The 19,134-nt window shown below is 32.2% G+C and overlaps 2 protein-coding genes across 10 annotated transcripts; one reads left to right on the forward strand and one right to left on the reverse strand.

Annotated features, from left to right (window-relative positions):
• Positions 1-5,136: 5,136 nt before the first annotated feature.
• Positions 5,137-8,664, forward strand: LOC110667041 (pectin acetylesterase 7). 2 transcript variants are annotated; one of them, XM_021827756.2, is made up of 13 exons: positions 5,137-5,321; positions 5,411-5,541; positions 5,660-5,742; positions 5,901-6,030; positions 6,154-6,233; positions 6,336-6,422; positions 6,524-6,648; positions 6,784-6,844; positions 6,934-6,987; positions 7,083-7,160; positions 7,757-7,862; positions 8,020-8,168; positions 8,280-8,664. In XM_021827756.2, exons 2-13 carry the CDS (start codon positions 5,418-5,420, stop codon positions 8,388-8,390), a joined length of 1,188 nt encoding a protein of 395 aa, XP_021683448.2. In that variant the 5' UTR covers positions 5,137-5,321; positions 5,411-5,417; the 3' UTR covers positions 8,391-8,664. The 2 variants fall into 2 exon arrangements, with proteins under 2 accessions (XP_021683448.2, XP_021683447.2); XM_021827755.2 differs by lacking the exon at positions 5,137-5,321 and having other exon boundaries at positions 5,351-5,541.
• Positions 8,665-13,470: 4,806 nt separating this feature from the next.
• On the reverse strand, positions 13,471-18,882 carry LOC110667040 (pectin acetylesterase 8). 8 transcript variants are annotated; one of them, XM_058136300.1, is made up of 14 exons: positions 18,564-18,860; positions 17,876-17,989; positions 17,702-17,784; positions 17,136-17,265; positions 16,964-17,043; positions 16,797-16,883; positions 16,580-16,704; positions 16,434-16,479; positions 16,171-16,224; positions 16,017-16,094; positions 15,363-15,468; positions 14,788-14,933; positions 14,507-14,629; positions 13,471-13,823 (listed from the first exon to the last, which is right to left on the reverse strand). In XM_058136300.1, the coding sequence occupies exons 2-14, from the start codon at positions 17,979-17,981 to the stop codon at positions 13,722-13,724; spliced, it is 1,266 nt and encodes a 421-aa protein (XP_057992283.1). In that variant the 5' UTR covers positions 17,982-17,989; positions 18,564-18,860; the 3' UTR covers positions 13,471-13,721. The 8 variants fall into 8 exon arrangements, with proteins under 8 accessions (XP_057992283.1, XP_021683437.2, XP_021683443.2 ...); XM_021827745.2 differs by having other exon boundaries at positions 16,419-16,479; positions 18,564-18,857; XM_021827751.2 differs by having other exon boundaries at positions 16,419-16,479; positions 17,876-17,929; positions 18,564-18,851.
• Between the last annotated feature and the right edge of the window lie 252 nt (positions 18,883-19,134).

A 19,134-nucleotide genomic window follows, 5' to 3' on the forward strand; every position in this document is an offset into this window, starting at 1 on the left:
CAAAAGTTAAAAATGAGCTAAATTGAACCTCCCAACAAGTATAGGGAACAATTTGAACCTTATTCCGTTTTACTTTTTGTTCTCCAAATTCTTTTATTGACTAGTTGGTGTCATTTGTTTTCATCACTGCCTAAGGAGAAGTGTCATATGTTTGTGGGTGATGACTTGTTAAGGTCTATGGCTAAATAGGAATAATATTGTTTAGAAGGGTTACTATCAAACTTAATTTGCTTTTTAGTTTCCTAAAGATTGGAGGAGACTCGCCAATACCGTTCGACTGATTCCCCTATTGATGGCATGCAAGGCATGGTAAAATGGTAGAAACCTCCTTCTAGTTGCGTGAAAGTTAATTTGATGCAGCTACAAATGATGGAGGTTTGTTCTCAGGTTTTGGAAGGGACAGTGAGGGTCGTATGATTGCAATTCGTTCACTTCGTATCCCTAGAAGTTTTGCTCCTGTTGCGGAAATATGAGTATCTGTGAGGCACTTAGTTGGATCAAGTAGAAGGAATGGCCGCAGAACATATTAGAATCTGATGCCTTATTTGCCATTTCTGCACTTCAACATTCAGAGGCTCAACTTCTTATTTTTTATGTACTTTTTCAAGATTGTCTTCATGTTGCTGATGACGTTTCTCATCTTTCTTTTTAGCATGTTCATCGATTTGCAAATGGAGTAGTTCACATGTTAGCTCGAGCTTCCTGTTTTATGGCAGATTTGAGAGAGTGGGTAGATCATCCACCCTCTTTATTGTGATGCTTTGTTATTTGAGTGTTAGTAATGAATTCCATATTTTTCAAAAAAAAAAAACGTGTTATTTTCCATGCAAAACGTGCAAGCATACAATCCTTAATAAAATCTATTTTAATTTCGCTTTTTTATTTATAATATTTTTAACATTTTGCACAACTTCTTAACTAACATTTTTATTATTTACCTTTATTAATATTTGGTGAATAATGTGAGAACATATTATTGTTTATTTATTCATAATTTTATATTTCAATTACCAAAAAGATTAAGTATAGTTTTATTTAAATATAAGATGAGGGAAATTTTATAATATATAAAATATTAAAATTAAGATAATAATAATAAATTATACATAGAATATATTATTTTGAAATATAAAAATATATAACTGTGTTGTATATTTTATTACTTGTTTAATTAAGAAATTGAAAGTTAATTTTTATTTTTAATATTTAATTAATATATAATTTGAAATTAAAAATTTTAAAATCAATAATTTTAACTAAAGTATTAAAATTCAAAATTTGCAATGAATGGACATTATCTCAGTAACATTGAATGTATTGGATGAGATCTCCAATTTTATCTCAATTAAAATCAGTTGTATAGAAAAAAATAAAATTTTAAAATATTAGATTTTATAAATTATTTTCATTCATTATAACTTAAAACAATTTAAAGAAATAAAATTTCCAAATATTAGATTTTGTAAATTATTTTCATTCATTATAACTGAACAAAATTACTAATAAAAATTCTGAAATTTATTATTTATTTTTAAATTTTTTTTTATTGAATTAGCTTTCATATATGTAAAAGTAAGACTGCAAATTTTGAAAATTCCAAGGCAGAAAAGACATCAATGATGGAGAATTATGGGATAAGCTGTAAAGGGCGCTTATATTCGTTGTTTTGGAGAACAGCTGGCCAACTGGTGGACCCACTCAAAATCCAAAGTTGCTTAATAATTCATAATCATATCACCGACGCCTGCAGCCATCAAACTTTGAATGTTAAACGACACATACTAGAAAATGACCATTTGGAACTCTCGTTCTTGCACACCCATTTGGAACTCTCACATCCTTTGCAATGGATAAATTACACACACCATTTAAATAAATTAATTTAATTAATAAAAATGTAAATTCTATTCTTTTTTTGAATATAAATTTAATTTATCAGAATTTTTTCATTATCAATCATTTTAAGAATAGACTAATGTGGAAGTGCTTGCCTTGGTTAATAATATTAAGGTATTAAGATTTATTTGACATTATTATAAAATTAATATGAAAAAAAATTGTCTACTTAAATATGCAAATTAATTGATAAAAATGTATTCGTTTTCTTACCAACTAGAACTATAAATAGTCTGAGTAATCCAAAATTTATTAGAGTAAAATTTTGTCCGTATTTAATTTTTTATATATATATACTCAGTAATATAAGTATTTATATTAATATTTAAAAGTAAAAAAAGTGAAACATGAAATGTTACTCTCTTAATTTTTAAAATAGTATTTAATATTTTAATTATGGTAAAAAAGATTATATTACTATTTTTATAATTTACGGCTAATTTAACAATTATTTTTATCAAACACTTCTATTTTAAATTACTATATAAATAATTAATCATTAACAACTAATATCGAACGATTCTGTTTGGCAATATTAATATTTTAGTAGTTGTCAATTATTTTATAGTTATTAGATGTTAGTTGTTAACTATTTAAATAATGATTTAAAGTAGAAGTATTCGGTGAAAATAACTATTGAATTAGTTATTAAATATAAAAATAGTAATATTATTGTCACGACCCAATCAATGGGCCGGACCGGCACTAGGACCTGGGCCGGCATAAAGCCCCCGAGGCCCATAGTAAGCCTTACTGTTCTCAAATCCATAACCAAGGCCTAAAAACTTAGGCCCAACATGTAAATAAAATTAAATAAAATAAAATATTTTTATTCGGGTCAACCCAACCCGATAACCATAAAAAACTGAAGTAAGGGGAGCCTCGCTCAACCCTGTTACCACCACTTATAAATTGTTTAAATATCACACAAATCTTCATTTATTAATCTTAAAATTTTAAATTAACACGATTTCTAATAAGATTCACACTATTACTAACACATGCAGAGTTCTAGATTTTAAATTTTAAAAAATAATCAAACAATTAAATAACTGACGTTAAACCTGCAAGGAAGAAAGTAGGTTGCTCTGTAAAAGAACTCCTCCTGTAGCCTGAAAAAATAGGTGAACAGGAGTGAGCGTTCGACTTAGAGAGTAAAATATCAATTTTAACAATAATATCTATAGCTATATAAAGCTAATGCACCCTGTAGAGTGAAATGTAATATAAAACATGCCTAGAGTTTAACTACATAGATATTTACATATAAGTGATGCATGGGCATGCTTGAACATATAATAATATCGAAATTACAATTAAAATTAATATTTTACTCACAGTACACCGAGGTCTATTGTGGCTGCTGGATGGAGGAGAATAGCTGATATCGATCACCTAATAATTAAATTATAAATTTATTAGTACTAAGAATAAAATTTTAAAGAGGCAATAGAAAGCCTAATTTATGTCAGAAATCCGGCAGAGTTTCTCCTATACCTAGGACCTACCCAACCTGCAAAAAGATTCAAATAACACTTCTAAATTCTCAATTTCTACAATCACATCTCATCAACATCACATGGCCCCTCATGGGTCCTCCAAATCAGACAATAGTTATAAACTTGAAAAATTACGTTTTAGTCCCTATAACCAGCCCTTTTACAAAAACTACCCAAACGAGCTCTAAAAATTCTAAAATTTTGCCTCGCAGTCCTTAATAATATTATAAGGCTATTGCAAAAAGAATTATAATTTTCTGATCATCCACAAATATTTTATGAATTTTATTCTAAATCGGTATTAGCCGAAAATGAGCAACTTGGAGTTCAGATTTACCTATGTCAATTCTGACACCTGGAAAGCATCAAGAACGTCTAAAAATACTAGGATTGACTGTAATATCGATCACGTTACGAGATGAGTCTTTGGCGATCAGTCGGCCCAACGCGATCCGGCTTGATGAGCTATCCTCGATCCGATTGCACCTAAATTAAATCCAAATTGTGTTAATAATTATTATAAAATTATTTTCAAATTTTGGAAATCGAAAAAGTTTGAAAATCTCACCAAGCGATTTAGATCATCCAATTATCCACTTTTTCAAACGGTGTCCGATCGGAGCGGGATCAGTCCTATCTCGAAGATCTCGTCGTCCTGAGTCCATCGGTGGCCTTGGATTTCAGATCCAACGGTCGGATCGCCGGAAAAGTGATCGGAAACCGAAAAATCCATATGATTTTCTTCCAACTTTCCCTCGTCGATTCTCTTTCCTCTGGCCACCAAACGGGGTGCCACTGGTCTCATCTGAAAGTTCATCATTTTGGGAGTCCGTGGCACTTGAAATCACTAAAAATGGCCGTCGGAGTCGACCGGGGCGACACCGCGAAGTCGAGCCCCCTGTCGTGCGCTCTCCCTCTCTCCTCTCTTTCCTTTCTCCTTCTCTCTCTTTCTGCTGCCTCCTACTCGGTGCTGTTGCTGTCTGGTGGTTGTTCCGACACGGGGGAAGGCCGATGGTACCTCGCCATTCAAAGAATATTAACATTAATTAAAAATTAAATTTAATATATATAAATATAAATTTTAAAATAATTAAATAATTTTTAAATTAGTTTTTCAATAATATTTAAGTTAATATTTTAAAAAAAAAATGCATTTTAACCTCTAGATTATAATTCCAAATTAAGCATCAAATGGAACCAAAGTATAAATCTATATAAAAAAATTATTATTTATTTTTTATATTATATTATAATTAAGGATTTAATTTTCATATTTAAAAAATACTAATTAATTTTTAAATTTTAATTTCATCATATACTTTACACATTCATCCATCCATCCATTTTTTTCAATTTTCACAATTAATTATAAAAACTTTTATCTCTAAATTGTTATTATTATAAACATTTAATTAAAAACTTTACACAATTATATTCTGTCAAAACATTTTTATATCTAGATTTTTAAAGTCATCAACACTTTTATATATTTCTTATTCATTACCTTTTAGTCCCAATGCTAATAATTAAATTGGAAAAAAAAGACAAATTAAATACTTAACAAAATCAAATATACGTCTAAATAATTATTTTAAAAAATGTGTAAATTAAATTATTTAACTAAATTGTAATTTATCCATGAAAAAGCTCGCCTTCCAGTGAGACGTGTCCTTTGAGATGCTGCTATCATGTTTTTGACTCAAGACAAAAGAGAGTCGTAGCAAATGGGGTTATGCATGTACAGTTGCACTCTTATTCTTTATATAAATGCTATGGGATGTTGCCCACGTTATCTAAAACAGGTGTCTCCTTGTCCTCTTGTCTGAAGGGAAGAACAAAGGAATAGTTGGAGCTCACCTAAAGCTTTTATTGTGACCTCATAGTTCTTTCTATTTACAGCTTCTTCCTTCTCCGCTGCCCACACAGGTCTCCTACTGTATATATGTACATTGTTCTCTGATTTATCTTGAGCTTATTTTCTGTTATATTAATTGCATTATGCTTTCTCTAAGCAGAAGAAAAATGGGTGATTCAAGATTTGGCCCCCAATGGCATTGTCTTCTACTTGTAGTCTGCTTATTGCTCAGAGCAGAAGGAGATAGCATTCCTATTACTATTGTTGAAACTGCAAAAGCTAGAGGAGCGGGTGAGATATACAGTTTTGCAATATATTTCTTCTCTCTCTTTCTCTGTTTTCCCCCCCTTTTTTTCTTATATTATTATAATTATTTTCTATAATGGAATTTCTCCTTCTGTTTCTGCAGTTTGCTTGGATGGAAGTCCACCAGCTTACCACATTGATAAGGGATACGGTTCTGGGATTAACAACTGGATAGTTCACATGGAGGTATATTAACTTGTAATTACAAACCTTAAGTAGTAAAGTTATTATATATTTTTCAAAATTTCTTGATTAATCTTCAGTCATATTTAGTTCTACAACCTTTAATTAATATATCTATGAAGTTTTTGTTCTTGTGTTATAATGGCAATTTATATGCTTAGGGAGGAGGATGGTGTGATGATGTAAAGAGCTGCCTGGAAAGAAAGAACACATACAAGGGTTCATCATTGAAAATGGAGAAGACAATGGGTTTCTCTGGTATACTAGGGAAAAAGCAAGCAGCTAATCCTGGTAAATTCCATTTTTTCCATTATTATTGGTTTAGATCTACTTATATTCCAATTTTCCTTTATTTTCATTATATACATTAAGCTAATTTTATTTTTTTTAATTGGGTTCTGTTTCAACATGTAGATTTTTACAACTGGAATAGAATCAAGATTAAGTACTGTGATGGGTCATCATTTACTGGTGATGTAGAAGGAGTTGATCCGGTAAGATGATTGAAAGACTTGTATTTTCAGGGCTTTCTTCTGGGTATTGGAAAGCTTGAACATTTTGTATGCTTATGTGTGTTTTCAATTTTTCTGGATCAGAAAACTAAACTGTACTTCAGAGGAGAAAGGATTTGGCGGGCTGTTATTGATGATCTGTTGGCGAAAGGGATGAAAAATGCTCAAAATGTATGACTCTTTTTAAGGAAATTTCTTGTTTTTTTCTCTTCCGTTTATGTCTATCTTGCCTTTCTTCTTGGTAATGAACTTGTTTGGACTGGTAATCACAGGCTATTCTTTCCGGCTGCTCAGCTGGTGGATTGGCTGCTATTTTGCATTGTGACAAATTCAAATCTCTCCTACCTACAACTGCTAAAGTAAAATGTGTTTCAGATGCTGGTTATTTTATTCATGGGTAAGTTCATATCGAGTACGAATAACAAGTCTAATTAAGAATTCATTGTTAATTAGATTTACATCTAATTTTTGAGACTTTATATGGTTACTTAAGCTGTTTATTACAATTTAACACTATAGTGCTCTTCTGCAGACAGGATGTTGCTGGTGGGTATGAAATCCAAAAATTCTTCGGTCGAATAGTTGGATTACATGTACCTTCTACTCTCTTTCTCTTGATCTCTCTGGTGATTGTTCTTGTAGCTTAGCCAATTTAGTGATTTCTTTTATTCTGTTTTGACAGGGATCAGTAAAGAGTCTTCCTCCATCTTGCACATCAAGAATGAAACCAGAATTGGTATATTTGAATGGCTATTTCCAATATTGATATTAGCATTGATCTCCATTGAATTTTTCTCTGTTCTCATATATACTTTCTTGGTAATGTTGCAGTGCTTCTTCCCACAATATGTAACTCGGACTATGCAAACTCCACTTTTTGTTATTAATTCAGCCTATGATTTCTGGCAGGTTAGCAAATTTTTGTTTCTCAAAGGAACTTTCTGTTACTAATATTTGCAGGGGCGGAATTAGAAATTCACCGGGAGAAAAATAAAAATAAAAAAAAAATTAAATGAAAGTTTTGTTAAAAATATGGGAACTAAAATTAAATATAAAAATATTAAGATATTAAAATTGAATAATATAAAAATATGTATAAAATTTACATAAATAAAAATATTGGAGGGCTTCATAGATAAAATTTTATAAAAATATTGGAGGGCTTCATAGATAAAATTTTAATTTCTAAAATTTTAGGGGGACAAACAGTGTTTTTTTGAAATAAATGCATTAAAATTATGGAAAAAATTAAGCTCTATGTAGCACTGCCCCTGAATATTTGCATATTATATGCAATTCTACTTGTTTGATGATATTATTAGTCACCCTTTTATTTTGCTTCAATTGGAACTCGAACTCGACACTTTACAGATCCAGAGAGTTTAGTGGCACTGAGTGAAACTTACGCAATTTTAATGTGCTTTATTTTTCAAAATTGATGTTGGTCTTTTGGCATGTCCCTCCTTGCTTCTTTTCTAATCCTTCGCCTTATCATATTCATTCAGTTAAAGAATGTTCTGGCACCCAGTGCTGTTGATTCAAAAGGAACCTGGAAGAGCTGCAAACTTGACTTAAAGAAGTGCTCAGCTGCTCAACTCAAAACTGTGCACAGTAACTATTCTTTCCTAAACCAGGCCTAGATCTCCACATATATGAATCAAACCAATGATGTTGCACCAAAGTTTGTTATATATGTATCCTGAAACAGAATCTAAATCTTTTATGTTTTCAAATATAATCTTTGATGTTTGAGAGGTGTTATTTGCAGATTTCAGGTTGCAATTCTTAAATGCTTTGAGCATTGGAGCTGGCAGCAAACCATCAAATGGATTGTTCATAAACTCTTGCTATGCACACTGCCAATCTGGATCAGCTGCCACTTGGTTAGCCGATAAGTCTCCAGTGTTGGGAAATACGGTAATTAAAACACTGCCACATCTTCATTCTTGTTTCCCAGATTCATTTACTACTGTATTTGCACCATGTTTTCAGTTTAAGTCCTCATTTGTCTGAAAAATTGCTCTGCAGAAAATTGGGAAGGCAGTTGGAGACTGGTTTTACGATAGAGCCAAGTTCCAGAAGATCGATTGCCCTTACCCTTGCAACCCAACTTGTGTCAAAGTTGATTCTGATTCATAAGAGCAATCAACAAGTCTAAATTCATAACAAAGTACACCCACTTCATGAGCTACGATGATCAGCTTAAGTAAGAGGGTGTTTAAATTATGATCTGTATACACAGTTTGTAGTAAATAAAAAGCACTACTAGGCTGAGTACTAGTGCTCCGTATCTCTCTTATTGTTTGTTTATGTCATCATTTGCCACTATCATTGACATTGATTGTATTGGAATCTAAATTTAACAAGAGCATCCTTTCTAGTAATAAAACATGTGGATTTGGTTTGTCTATAAGTTCACATTGTAAACCGTTGAGCCATAATTTTGGGCATTGAGTCCATTATTACGTTGAATGAAAAGAACGTAATATTTAGAACCAGAAAAAGAAACAATAGAAGACGTCTAAATATTAGAATGTATAATAGCAAGAGGACGAGAAGTTTTATCGGTAGAATCAGAAAAAGACAACTTAACATGCTTGGCAATTTGACAAGCATGAGAATTTAAATTACACGATTTGGAATTAAAATAAGCAGGAAATTTCCTATTGAAGCAAGCAATACATCACATGCAGAATGACCCAACCAATTGTGCCAAATGAAGAAACCTTGCTTGCTAGATATGAAACTAGAGAAGACGTTGAAGACAAAGAGGAAAACAACACGGGGTACAGAGGGCTAGGACTAGGCAATGTAGAAGAAGACTCTTGAGTTTGATTGTCCTTAACAGAAAAACCAGAAGAATCAAAAGTTAATAGAGCGATCGTTATCTTTTGAAAATTGACAAAAAAAAATTAAATTTTTGGTTATAGGAGGAACTACCGAAACATTGTTGAGCTGAAAGTTAGAATGAGGATAATAAAGAGTTTTCTTAACAATATGGGTAATGGGCAAAGAAGAACCGTTGCCAACCTAAGCTATATCTTGACCATGATAAAGTGATACAAAATCTAAGTTTAATGGTGAATTAGTCATATGATGACTAGTGCCTGTATCAGTTTGCCAAACCTAAAGAGAAGATGGCTTTTGAAACTGAATTCCAACATAAGGCAAGGTATTGCGAGGTCAACTTTTTGCAGTATGATAAAAATTGTCACAAGTTGACATTGAGGTAGAGGGGGTCGAAGAATAGATGAAGAGGATGAAGAATATGGGTGATTGTCAATTGGTGTGGGAGGACAAAATTTGATGTGGAAGAAGTTGGGTGGTTATTTGAACAACCACGAGATGGAAAAGTAAAGAAATACTGTGTACTACGTCCTCTACCATTAGAATTCCAGTGACCTTGGTTTCCTCAATTGTTGTAGCCAGGGCCACGGCCACGGCCACGTCCTCTATTGGCATAAAAGACTTAGGTATTTGGACCGGCGGTGGTGTAGAAGATTGAACTCTTTGATTCATGAGCAAAAAGATAGGATCGTTAGTCAAGATAAGATGGTAAAGATTTCTATGCAATCATGACAGTAACAACATCAGAATAATTTTATGCTAGACCTGCTAGAATTTGTAGGACAAGATCAATTTCATAAACAGGATGACCAATAGAGCACAAAGAATCAGATAAGGACTTAACATACTACAAAAAGTTAGCCATTGATTTAATGCCTTTTGAAGTTTGGCTAAAATTCAATTTGAGTTGCAAATACCTTGCACTAACATGGTCATTGAACAGTTTTTCAATTTTGTTTCAGGTTTCAGTAGTAATTAAACTGACTCCAGGTTGTAAAACATGTTTGAATAAATCTGTAGAGATAGTAGCATGGAGCCAAGAAACAACAATGCAATCTATTTGCTTCCATGAGGAGAAAAGAGGATTGGGAAGTGAGAGACCATTAGAATCAAGCATAAAGTGTGCAGGACAATGAGTTGTTCCATCAATATGGCCATTCACACCATAATAATTGAGAATATTAATAAATAATGTTTTCTAGATCAAGAAGTTAGAGAAATCAAGAGTTGTTGAAACATAATTGCATGGCAACTTGATAAATTGAAGGTGAGACAGATGAGAAAGTAGATGAAGAAGGAGATGCAGAGGTTGTGATGGTAGGAATCTTTTTGGAAGAAAAGGAAGGGATAGAGTCAGAACTGAGTGAAGGGTTTATCATTAGGATAAAATTTCCTAAAGCTCTGATACAATGAAGAGGGAGTAATGATCTGTTCCTCACAATGGTGTTTAACCCCTAATTATGTTAATGAATAGATAAGAATACAAAAGCAGTACAAGTGTATACAAAGACCAATTCTATACAAATAAGAGTCCTATAGTAGCTATGCTATTAGGTTCAACGGTAAATAACTTAGGATTACTTAAAAGAATGTTCTTATCCATATCAGTGTATTCTTGGGTTAGTAATGTATCTAGGCAAGAATTTTCCTATTATGTAATATCCAAATATTTTAAAAAATGGCAAGAAATAAAGTTTGAAAAATTTTGAGATTTTGTGCATCATAAGGAGTTATTATAGTAGTACTGACTTATCTAATTTGGACCATAAAATTTAGCAATTTCAACTAAAACTGGACAAACCTTCCATCAAAATTGATTTCCTAACACCCATCACTATCTTAAGCATATAAATACTCTTTTTTGCCACCAGAAGCCACCACAAACTAAGAGAGAAGTTTTAGAAAGAAAGAGAAACTTTGCCTCAATCTTATGGCCAATCCGTAAATCATCTTTGAGAGTAACATATAACTGCGATCCACTGATCCTCAGCTCACTAGCTTTATTTTACATCCAAGCAAACTAATTTCTATGACTAGAGAGAATTTGGAACATTCTCCACTGACACCTCTTCTCCTCGATCTACAACCAATTGTTGATAGTTAAGGTGAGATTGATTGGTATCAAGTTTGCCACCTAATCCCATTGTCATTAACAATTGTAAGTGAATAGTGACTGCTAGTTGCAATGCCTAAATATCAGTGGGCAAAAAACTAAGGGTGTGTTCGGTATCATTCTTAGTTTTTGATTTTTTTAATTTTTGAAAACAAAAAATTGTTTTTAGTTTTTTATTTAAAAAAAGACTATTTGTATTTATTTCTTTATAAATGATTATATATGTAAATATGAAAAAAAAATCATAAGAGGAAAATGCATTAAAATAATGAGAATTAAACAATTTAGCTGAAAAATTTAAACATATTTTTAGAATAAAAGTTTAAACATATTAATGATTATATTAATAATTAACGAGAAAAATAGAAAAAAAAATTGAAATTTTAACAAAAAAGATGAAGAATAGTTATTTTAGAGGGAGGGAGACATAATTACTACAATTAGACACGTGAAGCAATGGAAAAAAGTACGTTAGGTGACGTGAATGAGCAATAATTAAAAACAGAAAAAAAAGGAATCCAAGTTATCATATTTTCAAATTTTTGTTTTCTGTTTCACAAAATACTTTTGAATAATTAAAGAAAAATAAAACGACTTGAATTAGCCGAACATGTTTACATCTTCTTAAAAGAAAAAGCGAAAAATCGAAAACTGCAGCATCCGAACGCAGCCTAAGTTTGGCTATTTTAAGTTAATTTTTTATTCTAGTCACAGTAGCGCAATCTGTTTGCAATTCTACATCTTTAACTCAATTTCTACAAGTTTAGTGTTTTTAGGAATTTTGGGATCAATTGGCTATTAACTATGAACAGTTATAGGAGGGCGAAAAACCAAGTTTGTCTATTTTAAGGTAATTGTGTGTTCTAGTCTCAACGGCACAATCCATTTTGCAATCCTACATCTCTAAATCATACTTTTATGAGTTCTAGGAGTTTTAGCAGTGTTTTTGGACAGTTGAATTTTAGGATCAATTATCTACTAAAAATTAAAAATTTATCATTTGGACACACAAAGTATATTTTATTTTGAATAATCATGTAGCTGAATTAAACTTTAAGCTTCCATTTATTTTGTGAAAAATATTTTTTTATAATTTTTAGTATTTAAAATATTAAAAGGATTTTAATAAAAAATATTTTCTTAATTTAAAAAAAAAACTTAAGATATAAATATATATAATTAGTTTAATATTACGATCAACTAATAAAAAATATTTTCATGATATAAAAAACAATTTCCATAAAAAAAATTTCTATATACAATTTATTTTTCACAAATAGCCTTAAGTTATAGATCTGTTTTATTACACAGTTGAATTTAGGGTTCATCTATCTGTTAAAACTTAGAGAATATTAATCGGGAACACAAGACATTTGGTTTGCCAGTCTAAATTATAAAATGGGATAAATAAATTAGTTGGCTTTGGATTGATGCTCAACTAGAAGCTGGATAAGCCTGTGGCACTATTGAGAAATTAAGGTTGACTAGTTATATTTTAATGTGGTCTACGCAAAGAAAATTATCTAAAATTGATTTTTCGGTTATTTTGTTGTTTTATTTATTGATAAATATTTTGTGTTTATTTTCTGGACTGTTGATTTAATTTTCTGTTATTCGCCATTTGGATAAGGTGCTCTCATGTGGGGTGATCCTCAATCCACGCTAGCTCCTAACAAGGCTTGGCATAAAAACAAGCTAATAGGTGGGCTACTGTGCTTCCTAGAAGCAAAGACAAAGCCATATGAAACCGAAACTTGCATTAGATACTAGGAAGTAAGAAACACAAGATGCTCAATTAAATGAATCCCATATTTTCTTTGATCCAACAAAAGACCATCCTGGTTCAGTTGTAACTCCCAAAAAATAGTTAGTGCTATGTAAGCCAACATAGATTCATTAACATGACTCCCTTGATATCCATTCAAATTCAAATTCAAATAATCAATGAATTTAGGTTGTCTATGAGAAGTGGATTGAATTTTGAGGTTGATATGGTTGGGTAACTAGAATAGAGTTTATAGAATGATGAGAAGATTGAATTTGTTGATTATCCTGAGTTTTGGTGCTAAGGATTTGTCATTGGATTGAATTATTCATGGCTGGATAACTTGATTCACTGAACTTTTTTTTCTTTTTGTTAATTTAGCTCTGGATTCAAACTCAAGACTTCACAATTCTTGAAATATCTCCAGTATCAAATTATACATGCTTTCATCAACTATCACTAATAGTTAAAGCAATACAAAACAAACAGTTGGATACAGCAAAACATCATGAATACATTAAATATAGAAGAACAAAACAAGAGGGCAACATACTTAGATAATAAAATTTCAAGTATTTACAGCTGATTTGTAAGGTAAAACTATGTATTCAGTACTTTCATCTGTGGTATCAACTTTGGAATTCTCCTATGACAAGATATATTGTATGCATCTGATTGTATGAAGATGCTGGCCAATGAGCTCATGAGCCATATTGAATCCTTTTCGCTTCTTGAATCCGCTTTTTCATGCCCACTCCAACCCCATTTGCACTGCTATCAACCAACAGAAAACCCATTTCACCAAAATCAAATGTTCTGTTGCTGCACTCCCATTTCGTGGTCCCTTCTGCCAAGCCAAAAGCACCAACCTCTCAAATTCCTTTACACAAAAATTATTAGATACAGCAAGAATACATAAGTTATGCAAGTAAAGAAGCACATATCCTGTTTGCATTAATCTTTTTCCTTGCAGACACACACATATAAACATAAAAGAAGATAGTATTATGCTGGTCCAGTCTTTCCCTGGAGCTATTTTCTGCTCTTTTTCCTCTTAATCCAAGGAAATGAGCTTATTTAATTTACCAAAGTATATTTTAATTAAATTTTCTTCACAAGTTTTTGTTACTACAGTTCTTTCAGATGAGTCATTTTCAATGTTCAGTAATGAAATAGAACCTACAGGCATTATCTAAAGCCAGTTTTGACAAATTTGCAGATACAGAGATATAAAAGCAAGTTTCTTATGTAAAAGGTGCAACACAAAAAAACAAAGAAATGAATTGCAGGTGGTTTCTTCTATAGAGGAAGATAATCTTATAATACTAAAATGGGGAAGATTTGATTTTATATATGAATAATAATTGAAAACAATAACAATGATTGCAGATTCCCAGCACAAAAGTTTGGTGCAATGGTGTCATTTTCTTATTTAGAAGCCTTACGTTTCTGGTATCAAGCTCATTTCTGCTATAATTTTGAATAATAAAAAATAAACGAGATGAATTTTGAGGCAGTAAAAAACTATACTTCCGGGTGATATGGCTGATTTAAAACATTGTTGGGGCAGGTTGGATTGCAAGGGTAAGGACAATCAATCTTTTTGAAAGGAATCCTGTCATAAAACCAATCTCCAACTGCCTTTGCAATTTTCTGCGTGATATATTTTCAAAATGAAAAAAAAAGGAATTTAGTAAGCTTAATAATAATAATAATAATAATAATAATAATAAATGAGAATGAAACACAGAGTATCAATGAAAACGAATACTGGTGAACTGATTATAGAGAGAAAATAAGCAGTATCTTACTGTTTTGCTAAGCATGGGAGAGTCAGCCATGAACCATGTCTCCTGTGTTTCAGTTTGACAGTGGGTATAGCAAGAGTCTATGTACAATCCTTTGGAAGAAGAGTTGGCTGATTTATACAATGCACTCAAGAAGTGCAACCTAAAATCTGAAAATAAACCCAAGATAAATGACTAAGAAAAGCTTCTAACCACTATTTTTTGCAAATGCTTTGAATAGCTTTTTACTATCAACTTCTAGAAAATTTTTGTAGAAATAGCGGGAAGGGCCTCCCACATATGAATAAAATTTGGTAAACTTTTGTGTTTAATCATGTGCACGAAATGAACAATTGAAAAATTAGTAACCTCGTAGTAAAGGGCTGAGCCAATTCATGGCTGTCTTTACAACTTGGTTGATCGATGTTTGTAATTATCATTAGAAATTTTCTTTTTCAGTTTCGTTTTATTTTGTGGAATTACTAAACTCTATTCTTCAGAATACCCTATAACTTCTTTACTACAACTTACTAAAACCAAACAGGAAATTTGAATCAGGACAATTGCTTAAGAGAGTAAATTAGGTTGCCTTTGGTCACCTTGCATTGTTTTGAGTTGAATAGGGGAACAGTTGTTCATGTCAACCTTGCAGTCATTCCAGGTGCTACGAGGATCAGCAACGCTCGGTGCCAAAATATTCTTAATCTGAATCAATTAAAAAGATTAAGGATTACCAACACAAATCAGAACTTGCAATTTTGCAAAATAGAACCACCAGCTGCAAAGAAGTTGGAATGCCTCTGCACTATTAATAGGGTTATACAGGATGAATTTTGCATCAGCAGAAATTAATTCCACAAATTTTCACGGTAAATGATACTATGGTTTTAAAGAATAAGAAGAAGGTCAATCACATAGTAATTATATAATTGAGAAAAAGTACAAAGCACATAAAGCAAAATTTTCCAATTGACATCCTGAAATTCTTCTACATTTACATAGCACAATTTATTTAATCCACTTCAGAAAAAGGAAGGTACCAATTTCCCCCTTCAATTTTAACTCTTGAGACATGAGGGAGATCTATGTGGAAAAAAAAGATCAATATATATTTACCAACAAGAGCATAAGATAATTGATTTCTGACAACCTGCATCTCGACATCTCATTGCAATAACTGATAAGATGACACATAAAGCCATTTTATGTATTCACATATCTATATGTTCATACATAACTAGTAATATGCCTACCTGCCATGAATCATATGCTGCATTTAGAACAAAAAGGGGTGTTCGTATTTGCTGCACCACATATTGTGGGAAGAAACACTGTAAATCATTAAGTATCAGTAAGACTGTAGAGGAAATGGTGAAGAGAGAAAGTAACATCAATAAAGACACTTACCAATGCAGGGTTTAATCTCGAAATACAGGAAAAAGGTAAATTTTTTGCTGATCCCTGAAGAAAATATTGAAAAGTCTGAATCAGGAGTCTTACCTTTCATTCTAATAGAATGTGCCATGGCATTGAACTCTTTTTCAGTAGCTAACATGTTACTTTGAACAAGAACATGGCATAATCTGTGCAGTGCTGGGAAAAAAAAAACAAAAAAGCAATCCCAAGTAGAAACAGGTGAAAGAAAGAGGATATACATGCAATGAAACCACCTGACTGAAGAAGTTTCGTATGTGTGGTGCTCCAGAAACATCATTCCTGTTATAAATGTCTAAGTGAATAATTGCAGAAAGATATACAATGGCATGCATAGCTTTGCACATGAGATTTGGGTACAAGGTCCCATCAATGAGCTTACACATTGATAAAATAACCAGCATCTGAAAGGCATTTTATTTTAGTACCCATAGGTAGAAGAGCTCGGAAGTTATCACAATGCAAAATGGCAGCCAGTCCACCAGCTGAACAACCAGAAAGAAGTGCCTGCAGTGACATATTGTAAAAAGTTAATAGAATAGGGTATTAAAAGGAGGGGGATAAAAAAAGAAGCGGACAAATCTGCAGATGGATCTTACATTTTCAGCATTTTTCATTCCTTTAGCTAGTAGATCCTCCATGACAGCAAGAAAAATCCTTGCTCCTCTGAAGTGAAGGTTAGTAGCCTGATCAAATTACGATCTGATTAGAGGAAAAAAATTTTGAAAATTTTAAGCTGGTTTCTTGCTAATTTGAAGTAACTTACAGGATTGACTGCCTGCACATCACCAGTAAATGAAGCCCCATCACAGTATCTGATCTTAACTCTATTCCAGTTGTAGAAATCTACAAAAGTTCAGATAAAATAAAGCTTAAATAAAAGGTGTGACAGTCAAAATTCAATCAAAAGGTCTAAATAATTAAATATTTGGTGATACCTGGATTAAATTGCCGCCTGTTGCTCAAAATCCCAGAGAAAGCAAGTTGTGTGACCATTTGCTTAGATGAACCTAAACGGGTATTCTTGCGGGCCAGGCAAGTTGTTACATTGTTGCACCATCCTCCTCCCTTAAAACCATTAGAGAAAGGCATATTGCAATAAGATCAAATACAAAAGCATTCTAGAAGTAAACACTGATCCTCATCCATCTTTCTAATTACATTACTTAGTTCATGCTATTAAAACATGCTCTTAATTCTTTCATCTATGATCAAAAGTTTGGCTAACAAAGTTTTTTCTTTTGTGTGTGTGTGTGTGTGTGTCTGTGTGGGTGGGGTTTGGTGTTGGTTGGTGATTCACCATATATCAATCTAATCTCCTTTGTTTGCTGAAAGCAATTATTAAATAGTCATCACTAAAGAACACAAACCTCAAAGTGAACCAACCAACTATAAAACTTAAAATTGATTTTCTATTCACCATATATCAATCAGAAATTTAAGCGTTAATCTCCTTTGTTTGCTGAAAGCAATTATTAAAAGGTCATCACTAAAGAACACCAACCTCAAAGTGAACCAACCAACTATTAATGCCTGTTCCAAACCCCTCATCTAAATGGTAAGCTGGGGGGCTTCCATCCAAACAAACTGCAGAATATTTTAAATTCAGCAAATTCACAATTTTTTAATTAAAAAAAAAAGGAAACAAAATTTAGATTAATCAGATTATTACACTTACCAGCTCCTTTTGCCACTGCATTCCCTACATAAGTAATTCCCACAAAAAGGCCTTCTGTCTTCACCAACAACAAAACACAAGCTAGAATATTAAACCGTAGGCCCATTCTTGAATCTACCATCGTGCACACAACAAAAAGTGATTACTTGCACAGAAAGTACGCAACATAAAAACCCGGGGGGGGGTGGGGTTTGGTGGGTGTGGTGAAGGAGCTAAAATTAAATAAATAAAAATGAACCGGAGAATGTCAATTAGATGCATCAAAACAAATAAATGAACAGACATTAATATATAGAGGAAGGAAATTAGCAACTACAGATCTATCTATTATTATTAGCAGCTAGATATTAGATAGAAATTCAAATCGCCAAATGGGATTATCTATCAAGTAAAGAACCAATGAACTTTGAACCCAAAGCACAAAAGCGATAGCACAATCTACAAGTTCCATCACTTTTATTGCTTCCTTCAGTGGGAGAAAACAAAGAAAAAGGAAAATAGACCATGTATCATAAAAAAAAAAAAAAAAAAAAAAAAAAAAAAAAAAAAACTGAAATGCAGTATAACCTTTATGTTATAGCACAGCTTCCTTGCAATTTCCAGAAACACATTTCTAATAAACTTCCATCACAACAATAATAATAACAGAAAGAAAGAAGAAAATCAGTGAACATGTGCGTGTATATACCTGGAATCTCGATATGGAAGTACTTGCGATGGAATATAAAGGAAACCCAGTTCAGTGCATTTGGTATTAAGGCTTAAACCAAAAACTCTACTCGATTCTATGAATAGAGGGAGGAGATGATGGTGAGAATCACAGGTTGCCGCTGCTTTTTTATTACTTGGGGAAAACGCTTTTCGGAAAAGCGCCTTTTTTTTCGTTCGGCTGCGCGCCGCGAACCCAATGGCCGGCGATGCGCCCAGAGCGAATGAAAGGTTGATTCCATTTTTATGGGGGCTTAGATTCTGTTATGGGCCAATAACCCGACCCGAATTTATTGCTGCCCAATACACAGCAGCGAATCTCATCGGTTTACGCACTCAACATTTGCACTATGCTTGGATATTTTGAAAGGGGGGAAAGAATATAAGGGAGAGAAAATAATTTTTATTATTATTTTTATTTCTTTTTTCATGATTGGATAAAGGAAAAATAAAAGAAGAATAAAAGAAAAATAAATTTATTTTCCCTTTATTTAGGAAGAGAATGAGGGAAAAAAATAATATAAATTATTATTTTACCTTTTTGATATATT

Source organism: Hevea brasiliensis, chromosome 15 (assembly GCF_030052815.1).
Source record: "Hevea brasiliensis isolate MT/VB/25A 57/8 chromosome 15, ASM3005281v1, whole genome shotgun sequence".
Lineage (NCBI taxonomy): Eukaryota > Viridiplantae > Streptophyta > Magnoliopsida > Malpighiales > Euphorbiaceae > Hevea > Hevea brasiliensis.

Coding starts and splice junctions, on each gene's coding strand:
- LOC110667041 (XM_021827755.2), top strand. CDS start 5,394: ATGCTTTCTCTAAGCAGAAGAAAAATGGGTGATTCAAGATTTGGCCCC. Junction 5,743..5,900: donor ACTGGATAGTTCACATGGAG/GTATATTAACTT, acceptor TTATATGCTTAG/GGAGGAGGATGGTGTGATGA. Junction 6,423..6,523: donor GGATGAAAAATGCTCAAAAT/GTATGACTCTTT, acceptor TGGTAATCACAG/GCTATTCTTTCCGGCTGCTC.
- LOC110667040 (XM_021827744.2), bottom strand. CDS start 17,996: ATGGTAGATTCAAGAATGGGCCTACGGTTTAATATTCTAGCTTGTGTT. Junction 17,044..17,135: donor CAGGCGGCAATTTAATCCAG/GTATCACCAAAT, acceptor GAACTTTTGTAG/ATTTCTACAACTGGAATAGA. Junction 16,705..16,796: donor GAATGAAAAATGCTGAAAAT/GTAAGATCCATC, acceptor ATGTCACTGCAG/GCACTTCTTTCTGGTTGTTC.